This window comes from Anoplopoma fimbria, chromosome 24 (assembly GCF_027596085.1).
Source record: "Anoplopoma fimbria isolate UVic2021 breed Golden Eagle Sablefish chromosome 24, Afim_UVic_2022, whole genome shotgun sequence".
NCBI classification, from domain to species: Eukaryota; Metazoa; Chordata; class Actinopteri; order Perciformes; family Anoplopomatidae; genus Anoplopoma; species Anoplopoma fimbria.
This window is the reverse complement of record NC_072472.1, coordinates 21,830,682-21,843,052: the sequence shown is the minus strand read 5'-3', so window position 1 is coordinate 21,843,052 and position 12,371 is coordinate 21,830,682. Positions and strand designations below refer to the sequence as shown.

The following is a 12,371-nucleotide window of genomic DNA, read 5'->3' as shown; positions in this document are numbered from 1 at the left end:
TTGTAGCTTGCTAACAGTGAGTTACATGAACTATCGGGGTGAAACGCTAAGCTGCAGTGAGCTTAGGGCACAATCACACAGCTGCTGAATGGTGGCTCACAGCTCCAAGAGGGTCAAGCATCCAGAGCTAAAGCACTGGTAGCTGTGGAAGACTAGACGGGATATAAACAGAACTGATGTGGTGGCACACACACTGGCGACTGAACCAAAAAGCATTTAAAAAGCATCACTCTCTCACTTTGTAATTGGTGGAGGAAAGGTCAGGGTCCTTGCTAGGCCTTTAACGATTCAATGACAAACGATTCAATATCATCGTTGTAAAGTGAAAAAAAAACACGATACATTTCATGGTCTATAAGATAAGTGTGTATTTTGAAATTCCCAAGGGACGTTTGTTGCACCATTCCTGCCAAGCACACTCCCTTTCTAAACATTTAAACAGTGCTGCCGGCTTTAGCTATTTGGGTTAGTGATTGGGTGTAACAACAGCGAGTGTGAGACGGCTGGTTTAGAGAAAGAGAGCGTGTGAACGGAGCAGTGCAGTGTGTACAGTTTATTTGTCAATGATCGGATGCTACAACTCCTCAAGAGCCAAGACCGGTTCTTGTGTTTCGCCTGCCACCTCCTAATTAAAGTGAAGGGGTTTCTTATACTCTATGGTTAAACCAAAGAACTTAGCCATAGACTTCAACACAGGCTCACTTAAGGTGGGTTGACCTTTAAGGTGGACCAGCTATTCTCATTTTAGTGACAAGCTGCTAACCAGCATTGACCAGAAACCAGACCTCCAACTACAGGTTGTCTATTTTCATTGTTTGTATGAAAAAGCATAGATTGATTTTCATTCAAATGTCTGAAAGAGCCTAGTATTAAAACAGTCAAATCACATTTTAGTTGCTTTTGTGAGTTGATAAAAATGTAACCGATCGTGTTAAATAGGCATATGATGACGTCTAATATCGATCGCAGGCCCCTGAATTGAATAAAAATCCAAATCTTTTCTGTAGATCATTCTCATGTATTTTGGTTATGTCCTAAAATTGTACAGTTTTGGGGAAATGTCCATATGGTTACTGTCAAAATTCTGGGATATGATATACCTAAGTCATGTATGCTGCTTTACTTTGGTAGTATGACCGGAGATATTGTGCTAAGAGAAGACAGGTATCTGCTGAAAATCTTGTTAGCAGCTTGTAAGAAGGCTATCACGAAGAGATGGTACAAGGAAGAACCACCATCACAAGATGGTTGGCTGTTAATTGTGAAGGAAATATATGATATGGAACTGTTAACTCACAGGATAAGATCCCAAGAGGAGCGATGTCACGAGAACTGGGAGAAATGGACAATGTTTACATCTCAACGATAAGACAGGATAAAAAACCCTGAATATATCTCAAGACTTATAATGCTTTTGAAGGAACAGAGCAATCCGGAGCCCTTTTGTTTTTGTTTTTTCTACCCTTTTGTATGTATGTGATCTACCTATGATGGAAAAAGCAACAAAAATAAAGTGTTAAAAAAAAAAATCCAAATCTTTTCATGGCAGACTTTGTAATATCAGCAAACTTGTTATCGTTCTCCAAAGAACTGATATAATGACGTATGGTGATTTAACTTTTGCTTTCACCGCTCCGTCTTACCTTTTGGTTCCGAGGAAGGTCATGGACTCGGGCTGGCGGTGAGTAGTGAAGCACCAGCCTCTGGAACTCCAGCAGGTTGAACAGAGACTTAAACATAGAAGAGGAACAGAGATGTGTTAATAATATCTAATAATAAAGACAGCCTTGGCCCACACACATTGTTTCATGTCTGAGAGAAACCATGATTAAGTGCAGTGAAAGCTCTAGTGTTGTCTTAATGAAGAGAGGCCTTTCTCACCAACAGCAGGCATATAATAACCTAAGACCTTTTGCAAAGGCTTGTATTACAACCTGTAAAGCTGGGAAGCTGCAATAACTGCAACAAGGTTTCAACTTTGTATAAATATAGTCACACTACATGGTACACTTTCCATGCATGCTATACTGCCTCTCAGTCACGTTGCGTCTATCCTCTACATTTTCCAAATTAAAACAAGGCTCTTAATCAAAAGCTTACGCTCTCTGCAATTACATCAAGACCTCCCATCTAGCAATTCCAACCCATGCAAGTCAATCTATCTCATGCCTCTGCCAGCTGTGGTTCATAAAACAGAAATTAAAGTTGGACCATACACAAGTATGACGTCAACCTGACACCTTTCTGCACGACTCGGAATACCATACAGACAGTGTTTTTGCAGCATGGGATACAAGTACTGAATAATAGTCTGATGTGACATAAGTATGGAAGGAAAAGCATTATAGAAAGTGTTACATAACAAGCAATATCACCTTAAAAAACAGGATATCTATCTTAGTTTGGTGTGATTTTGTTTCAAGTAAGGTCTATGAAAGTGGACGTTAAAAGTCCTCAAGAGTTGTTTACTTCTGTTCTGGAACCACGTGCAGCAGGATCAGGTTTAAGCACTGCCTCCGTCTCAAGGGTGGGGGGGTTACATTACACCATGTGATGGTGTATCCAGTGTTCATCTAGCATATTTCAGCTCAGGTCACATTCTACCACTGCATCCGCCAACAAACAAGACACTGAGTCTTTGTGACAGCTGGGCTTAAAATGTCCCAGTATTTTTCAGCATAAAAACATTCAGAATACCGTCTCTCCCATGACTGCTCCTGAGGATGACCGCAGCAGATGTAAGCATCAATCATTACGATTAAATGCCACCTCATTAAGAAATGCAAAAGTCAAGGCCTATGGGCCCATTTTTGTAGCAGAACTAATTGCAAATGTGCATGGAGAGTTATGTAACTGTATCTTAATGCGTGTGTGAACAATTTGTTAAAGAATCTCTTAAAGTGGACGGAGACTTGGGAAAAGGAATCTGCAAATGTTTGTTCAGAATGCATTTATACGTAATCAATTTTCTAAATCTGTAAAAAATCTCCACATCTGCAGTCAGATTTGCAAGTGATTCTTATAAACATTTACAAATATGATTATGCATAGATTAAGATACAGTTACACAACTCTCCACACACATTTGCAAATAGGTCTTCATAATGGCCCCATGAAGACCTCAGCTAGTTTCCCCATTGCCGAAGAAGTAGTAGTAGTAGTAGTAGTAGTAGTAGTAGAAATGGCAGAAACAAACAAGGGAACACGAACAGAAAGAATTGTCTATAGAAATGCTCTTAAGTAAAGCCTAATGTTTTAATTATCTTTTTAAATGTTCTTGGACCATAAGTGAGTATGTGTGTGTTTCCACCTGAATGACAGCACTGAACCAGCAGGTATTGCCAACATTTTTCAGCCCCACGGGGCAGGTGTCTATCCTCTTCCTGTCATGTGGGTTGGGTGAGTCGCTCCAGACTTCAGTGTGGGTCCGCTTCAGACTTGCCTTGTTCTCTGCTATGCTGGCCTCCAAAACTCTATAAAAAAAAATTAAAAATTAAAAAAAAAAGGCCATTTGTTTTTCTAAAACTAGAATAACTCTAGTAATTGTGAACTTTTCATTATCTTATCCTATTAGCCATTGTTTAAAATCGTCCTAATTAGCATATGAATTCTTGAGTTATGGCCAAAATCATGGTTTGTGAATTCGCAGTGACCTTTGACATCCAAATTCTACTCAATACATCCTCGATTCCAAGTGGACGTTTGTGTAAAATTTGAAGAAATTTGGCGTCAAGGCATTTCTGAGATGACATGAGAATGGGGCGGACGTGAGGTTGAGGTGACCTTGACCTTTGACCTCCAAATTGTAATTAGTTCATCCTTGAGTCCAGGTGGATTTTCCTCGAATATCGCGTAGACAAAAATGGGTTGAACGTGAGGTCCCAGTGACCTTGACCTTTGACCTCCAAAATCTAATCTAAAGCTTTATCCCTTCCCCACGGCTGTTGCCAAAACAAAAAAATGCTCCCTTCCTGATAGCATCCTTCAATTTAAATACAAAGAGTAGAAAAGCGTTTCTCCAACGCGACACAGTTAGCGGTTAGCAGGGCTCCTGTCAACGGCCAACATCAGTTCTATCAGAATGGGGTTTAATTAAACTGCCACTGTGGGTTATTAAGGGTTGTCATTTAAAATATCATATTCATGGAGGCTTTTATTCTCCCCTATCATGACATAATAAGCTAATCACATGAATTACAGGTTAGGTGACTATTAGCAATGCCTTGGATGGTGAATGAAAGGAAAAACATGAGGTTTAAGTGGTGACTTCAAGTATTGATTCCATTATTCCACATTAAACCTCAAGCCTTGTCTGGCAATGGTCAAATTATTCAAGACCCAATTTTAAAAACTGATTTTCTTTCAAGACAGAACGGTGCTCTCTTTGCAGAAGTGATTTGTTGTTACATGTAATTATCATGTGATTCACAAGAGATCTTGCAGAGTACAGATGCCTTCTAATTAGTGCCAGCTGATGTGATCTGCACCGGCCACAGTTGTCTTTTTAACCAGTGAATCATTTTTCACATTCAATCACTGTAATTGTTAATAGAATGTGGAGTGCGGCTGCCAATAACATTGGCAGGCTGAGAAGAGTAGTCCTTAGAATCTGCTCAGGACATCTCCGATTACAATAGGGGTCTTGTGTTCCTATTTTTTATTTATTTTTCATTTGTGCAAACTGTTTTTGAAACAGTATGGTCAGATGTTGTGTCCAGAATATTTGTCATTAGTCAGTAATGCTGCTAAGCCCACCTGCTGATGGCCTGCTCCTCATCAGTGATGCCAGTCTCCCTGAATGCCCGGTTGGACTCCTCCAGGCTGAGGGCGATTGCCCTCTGCAGGTCATCTTTATCATCCCCGGTCAGGTCAATCACATCTGCATGAAATAAATACACACAAGCTGTAATTTGGTTTGCATGAACAGGATTTTACAAGGTTTCATGGTTTGTACTGTACAGTTAATGGAAGTGTTCAAACCTCTCAAGTTTTTTTTCACATTTTCTTTAAAGGATACTCATTTTCAACCAGCTTTGTCACAGCAGTGATGGCCTCCCTCCATGTTGCCAGTACCCTATCTGCCAACAAAACTCTGCCGGCAAACGAGCGCAAGCTCTGGGGGGGTAGCAACAAGGGGGAGGACGAGGCGCTGTTCGTTTCCAAACACTGCCCACACTGTGATGACACAGAGCTGGTTGAAAATTAGATGTGTCAGTTTTCTTTTAAACATCCCTGTGAGGTCTCTTGAGCTTCTGTGCTTAAAATCTTAAGTAAGCCGCTCACTTGTGTCTGCCTGGCTGCCGACGCTGATGTATCTGTCGCTGGCCACCTGGGTCGTCTGGTAGTAGGTCGCCTCATCTTGCTGAGGAACCTTGGCGTTCTTCTCCGTCAGAAACGCCACAGCCTCGGCAAGGTCTCCATTGCTCACCTGCAGTAAAAATGTGTTTGATGAGGCTCATGTCAGCAGGTATAAACACAGGACAATAAATATCCTGCGCTCAAGTTCACTCGACATGAACTTGAGGCTTGTTTCAGCTCAAGCTTTAATGTATTTTCAGCTTTAGTTTCTGGGTAAGACTCGACTTCAGCTGTTGTTTAGGATAGCTTAGGCTTACAATAGTTGAGGAATACAACTGGTTAACAAAGAAGGCAGTGATATGGAAAAAGTTTGTTGATCTAATGTAAAACTGTGTAATTATGTGTGTGGTTTTAGTAGCAACTTCTGTGGAACAACTTGTCTCGGTGTTGACCAGAGATTAACACGGACCAGCCGTTTCTAATGAATGGTTCAAAATTGGGGTTTGAGGTAGAGAAGCTTCCCACCTGTCGCTTACATGAAACGGGTCTTACAAGGAACATGTGATGATGCTTCTGAGAGAGTGGAGCCGCTAGTTTGCTGTGTGTGTATATGGATGATTTATGTGAAAACAGCTTGCAAAAAGAGAAACTGTCTCTGCTTTAGGGAATATCTGAATGTGTGCGTGTGCCAAAGAGACAGACGGACAAACAGCAAGAGAACAGTGTGTATATATATATATATATATATATATATATATATATATATATATATATATATATGTAATGTTTCATGGTGTACCTGCAGCGCCTGCTGAAGCAGCTGAACGTCTGTGGTGCCTGTGACCTCCCTCAACTGGTTAAGTAGCGTCTGCTGGTGCTATTGAAGGGAGAAGAGGAGAAGAGGATACAAGGCAGATTAGAGCAGAGCATGATGGGAGACAGGGTATCGGCAAATCACAAAACAATCCTAATGTCACATCGCAACGTTTTTAAATTCTAATTTAACATGATTTATATGAACTTGAAGCACAGATAAATGATCTAATCTGAGCCGCATCTAATCAGACCTGTCGATTCTCATCCCTATTAATGAGTTCACTGAAGTCTGATGACCTACCGATGTCAAACCCAGCTGGACCGTATGGCCTCAACACACAACACTTGACCTGGTGCAGCAGGCTACAGATAAGAGTGGCAGCTCAAAGGGGTTCTCTTTAGTTTGGGACTAGACACTGTAGGTTGTTTTCACACTGCACTACACGCACCCATGGCAACGACGCACACCATCTACGTCACAGACGTTTTTACACACTTTTAATGGAGTTGCTACAGCTACTACACAAAAGGTAATGGAACCCATTCATGCTTGGGAACACAACAAGTTATGAAGCAACACAAAACAAGCTTTCATCCAACATGTGTTTTGTGTTGTGCTCTTGCTTGTGGATGATAAAGGTGAACAAATCTGGACAGCTCCTTTATTAGTCATCAGCTATCGCAATTCTCCAAAACTACTGAACTCTCAAAGCAAATGGCCTCAGATCTGAGAGATGCATAAAGAGAACTGGATACAGTGTCGTAGGATAAAAAAATAAAATCCGGTGAGTTACAGGCATCTTTTTTTAAGTCTATGTGAAAAAGTAATTTTGGGCCCAATGGCATCAAGTGACGGACCGGAAATTGTAATTCCATTTGTCCACTCTGTAAAATTTGCTTGAAAGCCCGACACCCTTCCCAAGAGTTTGGGACAAAGTGCTCTCTGGCCCAAGAGTGAACATGGCCTAATATCACATTGCCCCAGACACAACATTTTGTTTACAGTGATGTCAGATGATACATAGGACCACATTCTGCAGGGGTCCAACACATTACTTGCCATCAGCGACACAAAATAACAGCGCAGTGATTTGGAAACTACGCATAAAATACCAGCTGGTTCAGGTCAACAGCCCTTGTACATAAATGCATCATACGCAAACTATAGATTAAACAGAATTAAATTCAGGTATGCAAAAATTGAATTTGGGAAGACTTTGTTTTAAAACAGAAAAACAGTTCACCACAAAGGAGGATTGTGTTAGTCTTTTACCTGGCACACCCAGAACAACATATCTGAATCAATGTTAAGGTAAGGCTTAGTATATTTAAGTCATATAGAACTGTCAGTCATGCACCCAAAACATTGTGCACTGCAAGTATTTTTCAGATTGTGTGCCTTGTCAAAAATGTAGTTGAGTCTCTAATTTTAGTCTACAGCACAACAATATCAAATTTAGATTACTGTATTATTAATTCAATAGTCAAGCACTGTGGGCAAACAGTTATTTTCCATTAATTGTTTTGAAGATGCTGTCACAGAGGGACCACTATTAAACTGGTGTTTTGTAAACCTGAATGTAAAAAACCAACTAAATCTATGGAAGAATATTTATCATCACTACAATATTATCATCACAAAACACTAATAATTGGAAAACTTGCATTTACATCGGAGCACTGAAAGCTTAGTCAAAGACATCAGAAAAGTAGACTGGTATATGACAATATGACAGTTCTCTACCAACCTCATAAAGGAAGCATTACTCTGATTTATCTGACATGTCACAGTAGACAATAACAAATAATCTGGAGGCAATGCCTGACAACCAGGGCTAATTAATAGGAAATACATTGTCTAAAATAAAGTTAAGAGAGAAACTATCATGAAGAAAACACAGCTTTTTACAAAAGCTCCAATCACAACAGGTCACTCTAATTATGATGGCTGCCTGTGTTTACAGTGTTGATATTCTGAAGAACTCCCTTACAAACAATTTATAAGATTGTAACTCGTGCTCTTATAAAATCTCTACAGCTGACAATGGTTCAACCCCTGGAGACAAGTAAACAAGAAGATGACAGTTTGTTTTGGTCACTGTCAGAGACTGAAAGTATTCCGGTTTGTTGGCAGGGAGAATGGCGGGGTCAGTGAAGTGAGAGTGGAAGTAACACCTGTGACAGATTTGGGCCGAGTCATCCACAAGCAGTTAGTCATACGTGTGCATGCGCACACACACACACACACACACACACACACACACACACACACACACACACACACACACACACACACACACACACACACACACACACACACACACACACACACACACACACACACACAACTCATCTCCATGTGACATGCCTGGCATGGTCGTTTGTCACACTGGTCATCTGCTATTAAGAGTTTGTGAATAACACAATAATACTCTGCACGACCCTGGTACAGGGAACAACTTTAGGGGCTTTACAGCAGGTTACTATCGGGTTCTCACAGCTGCTCTGTATGTGCATGTAAAGGAGGTGCAAACAAAAACTATTTGCACAGACAGAAACACAAGATTTCAACATTTCACTATCTGCAGGCTGCTACATGAAAACCTACACCACGCTCTCATGAAGCAATCTAATAATGGAGCACATGCAAAACAATCATGTATTTGTCAAAACAAAACATTAAAACTATGACGCAATGGCATTTTATTCATACTTAGTGCACTAGTATTACTCAGAACTGTATAAAATTGCTTTTTTAGTATGTCTCGGATGTCATTGTTGTTACCCATGGATTCATTTCAGCCCCAAAAGGTCAGACTGCATAATGGGGTTTGTGTTACACTGCTACTTATAAGTTTGAGTCATCAACATATGGTTAAGTATTTATTTGCTCCAGACTTCTGACTGGCACGAGCCCATCAGATATTCACCTCACACTGCTAGCTGATGTGTTTTTTAGATAAGGCAGCTGTGTCAGATTTGGTTTTAACACACTAAAACACAAACATCCATCTTCCGTAACCGCTTATCCAGTTAAGGGTCGCAGGGGTGCTGGAGCCGATCCCAGCTGTCAATGGGCGAAGGCAGGGTACACCCTGGACAGGTCGCCAGTCTGTCGCAGGGCTGACATATAGAGACAAACAACCATTCACACTCACATCCACACCTACGGGCAATTTCAGAGTCTTCAATTAACCTAAGCTGCATGTCTTTGGACTGTGGGAGGAAGCCGGAGAACCCAGAGAGAACCCACGCTGACACGGGGAGAACATGCAAACTCCACACAGAAGGTTGTCCAGCCCGGGAATTGAACCCGGGCCCCTCTTGCTGTGAGGCTAACCACTACACCACCATGCAGCTAAAATAAAAAAAAAACACAAACAGAGTGACTTAATTGCATACAGTGTGGTAAAACATGACTGTGATTACATAACCTTACTTGTGTGTTCTTCACATTGGGACTAGCAGAGTAAACTAATCTCAGCAGTCATGGTGTAAATCATAGCATCGACCCTAACTGAACTGTGGTAAATTGAGAGCACGATCAAATGTAACCTAATGATCTGCCTGAACGGTTATGAACAGTCACACACTTGGCAGGCAACCTGGCTGACGTTACTCAATCCCCGCCCAGCATCGAGGCTGCGTCCCTACCGTCGCCGGCTGGCCATATTTTGTAAACAAAGATATCAGATATGCATTGAGAAGAACCTAGGAAACATTTGCTCCCGCCCACACGGCGTATCCAGTTGTCCAAACTCAACGTACACGTTGCACTCATCACAGCAAATAAACGACGTGACGTTACTCTACAGCGTCAAATGCAGCTAGATGACGACACTAAACACTACGTTCAATCGTTCACTGACCTCGGCCTTGTTTATTTCAACTGACGACACATGTAGCCCCTGGTGCTACTGCTACAAAGGGAAGCCTTTCCCGCAGTAATACGTGTGAACACGCACACACGGCTGTGGTTTAACTCCACTGTGAGGTTAGCTAGCGTTACGTGGTGCCGTTAGCTAGCGTTGGCTAGCAACAACATATTGGCTAACGCTTTACGCTAGGCTAACGACAGGCCTTGTTAAAATAAATTGCAAGTTAGAAACGGCTCCTCGGCAACGTCCCGTAACCCAAGAGAATAAAACGACACTTCAATGTTAACCTACTAACCGAGAAGCGGACTAGAAAACTCTGCTGGTCCTTTGAGCCCTAAAACTAACTGGCTATACATTTAGGCTAACGTCAGCTAGCCACCAGTTAGCTTCAGTAAGCTTACCTTCTGAGAATGCTGCTGGAGGACATTCTGCTCCACGGTCATGGCGGGTTCAGAGATAAATTCAATTCAATTCAAACCTGGAGTAGCAAAACGCACAGGATATTCTTTTTATTGTATTCAACAAAAGCGAATTAAACACGATGCTAGGATGTCCCCTCCTTCAGCAGCGACATCACGGGCGCCATGGCAGAGTGACTAGCGCAGGTCGTCAGCAGGCATGAAAACATTGCTCTGCTTTGGCTGCGTTCCGGGATCGACTACTCACGTCTGCCCGGATCGCTCCTACGTCACGGATTAGATATATAAAAAAAAAACATTATAAGAAAATAAATGTTTGCCTGTTGTTTATGATTTTATCATTGAACATATCCTTTCTGGGTTGTGAAATAAAATATAAAAAATACATTTTACGTCAAGCAAATAGCTCATGTAGATAAAATCCTAATGTTCTGTAAGGACACTAAACATGCTTTATTAATACTTTTTGTATTCTAGAAAGCTGTGTTGCTCAATATTTACCCTACCTTAGTTGTGTTGGCTCTGCAGGTAGGATTGTTTGTTCTTCTTATCCACCAAACCCTTAAGGCGTTTTTGATATTTTGTTTGTGTTTTTTTTCACTTTCCTGTTATAAATTTCTCATTCTGAGAAAAAGGATTTCAGCCACAGCTCCTTCAAAATGGGTTGCACTAGCCGTAACAAAGGTTTCAATGCAGGAGAAGTAAAGTAATCACATAAACAACAAGTCTAACCGCAATGGGTACGACCCATCCGATAAGATTATAAAGATATCTATTATATAAAGAGTGAAAACAAACACTCAGATTACCTGCTTTGTGTGATGTCAATGAACTGATTTACTCAACATCATAATATTATAAATGTATACCAAAGTTTAAAGAGATATGATGCAGTGAGATGATGGACATCACCAATCAGGAATGTGACTGATTGCAACTGCAATTTTTATTATTCAATTGTTATTATTATTATTTCATGTCAGTCACTGCCTGGTGATACTGAGACTTTGTCACTACTTTATTCAATAAATATCCCTCATTATGATATGTCAGCAACATGACAGCACCTATTAGAGAAGACAGGACATGTTGCTGTATTAATGTGTCCCAGTGAGCTATTCTATGATTTACCCTCCCCTGTATTTAACCACTAAAAGCACTTTTATGAATAGGTGTGTGCTTAAGGGTTGATAAAAGTTTAATTTACTTCAATTTCATTTGACAAACACTTCACTGTGGCCATTGAGCTTAAAAATTAGTTTGGTCTGATATCTTTTATTTTGTGTTCTTTTGGTCAATATATTTTGTTTGAGCCAGATAAAGACGTGGACAAACCCTCGTGCCCTTCAGTATGCATACACTGTAATGTTGCTCAACCGCCGACTCCTGCTCTTTATCTTCAGCTCCTTTAAGTCAAGAAGTTGCATTCATCCTGCAGGAGGTGCTATAACTACAGCACAAGCTTGTGAAACCTCAAATTTACATTTGGTTTCATATTTAAATGTGGAGTAAGAATCACCACAGAATCCACACAACCACTGCTGGTCGTTTTTGGCTGCTATTAAACAGACGTGGAAAGTAACTAAGAAAGTGTACTCAAGTAGTGTACTTAGGTTCATATCAAGTTGTATTTTACTTGAATATTTCTATACCTCGACTCCATTTCAGAGGGAAATATATATTATATTATTATATATTTCTCACAGTTGTAATACATTATAATATTTTCATAATGCATTATAATTACTTTTATAATGTATTATAATGTGATCATTGGGAGCTTTGGGGGAAGTTATGAGGTATAGGCAGATATAATACATTAATGATACGATACAATACTTTTACTTAAAGGGCCAGTGTGTAGCATTAAGGGGGAAGTATAAGCAGAAATGGAATATAGTATTCATAACTATGTTAAATGATTTATAAGCTGAAACTAATCATTTGTCATGATTACGTT

General features: G+C 40.4%; 1 protein-coding gene across 3 annotated transcripts in view; it reads right to left on the bottom strand.

Moving 5' to 3' along the window:
- Positions 1 to 10,653, bottom strand: part of usp25 (ubiquitin specific peptidase 25) — a 31,771-nt gene extending 21,118 nt beyond the window's left edge. For all 3 annotated transcript variants that reach the window (XM_054625203.1, XM_054625200.1, XM_054625201.1), the window contains exons 1-6: positions 10,394 to 10,653; positions 6,098 to 6,175; positions 5,284 to 5,428; positions 4,756 to 4,879; positions 3,311 to 3,473; positions 1,644 to 1,730 (exon numbers count right to left, since the gene is read on the bottom strand). In XM_054625203.1, the coding sequence (XP_054481178.1) occupies positions 1,644 to 1,730; positions 3,311 to 3,473; positions 4,756 to 4,879; positions 5,284 to 5,428; positions 6,098 to 6,175; positions 10,394 to 10,435 (639 nt within the window). In that variant the 5' untranslated portion in view covers positions 10,436 to 10,653. The remainder of the gene's footprint in view (positions 1 to 1,643; positions 1,731 to 3,310; positions 3,474 to 4,755; positions 4,880 to 5,283; positions 5,429 to 6,097; positions 6,176 to 10,393) is intronic.
- Between the last annotated feature and the right edge of the window lie 1,718 nt (positions 10,654 to 12,371).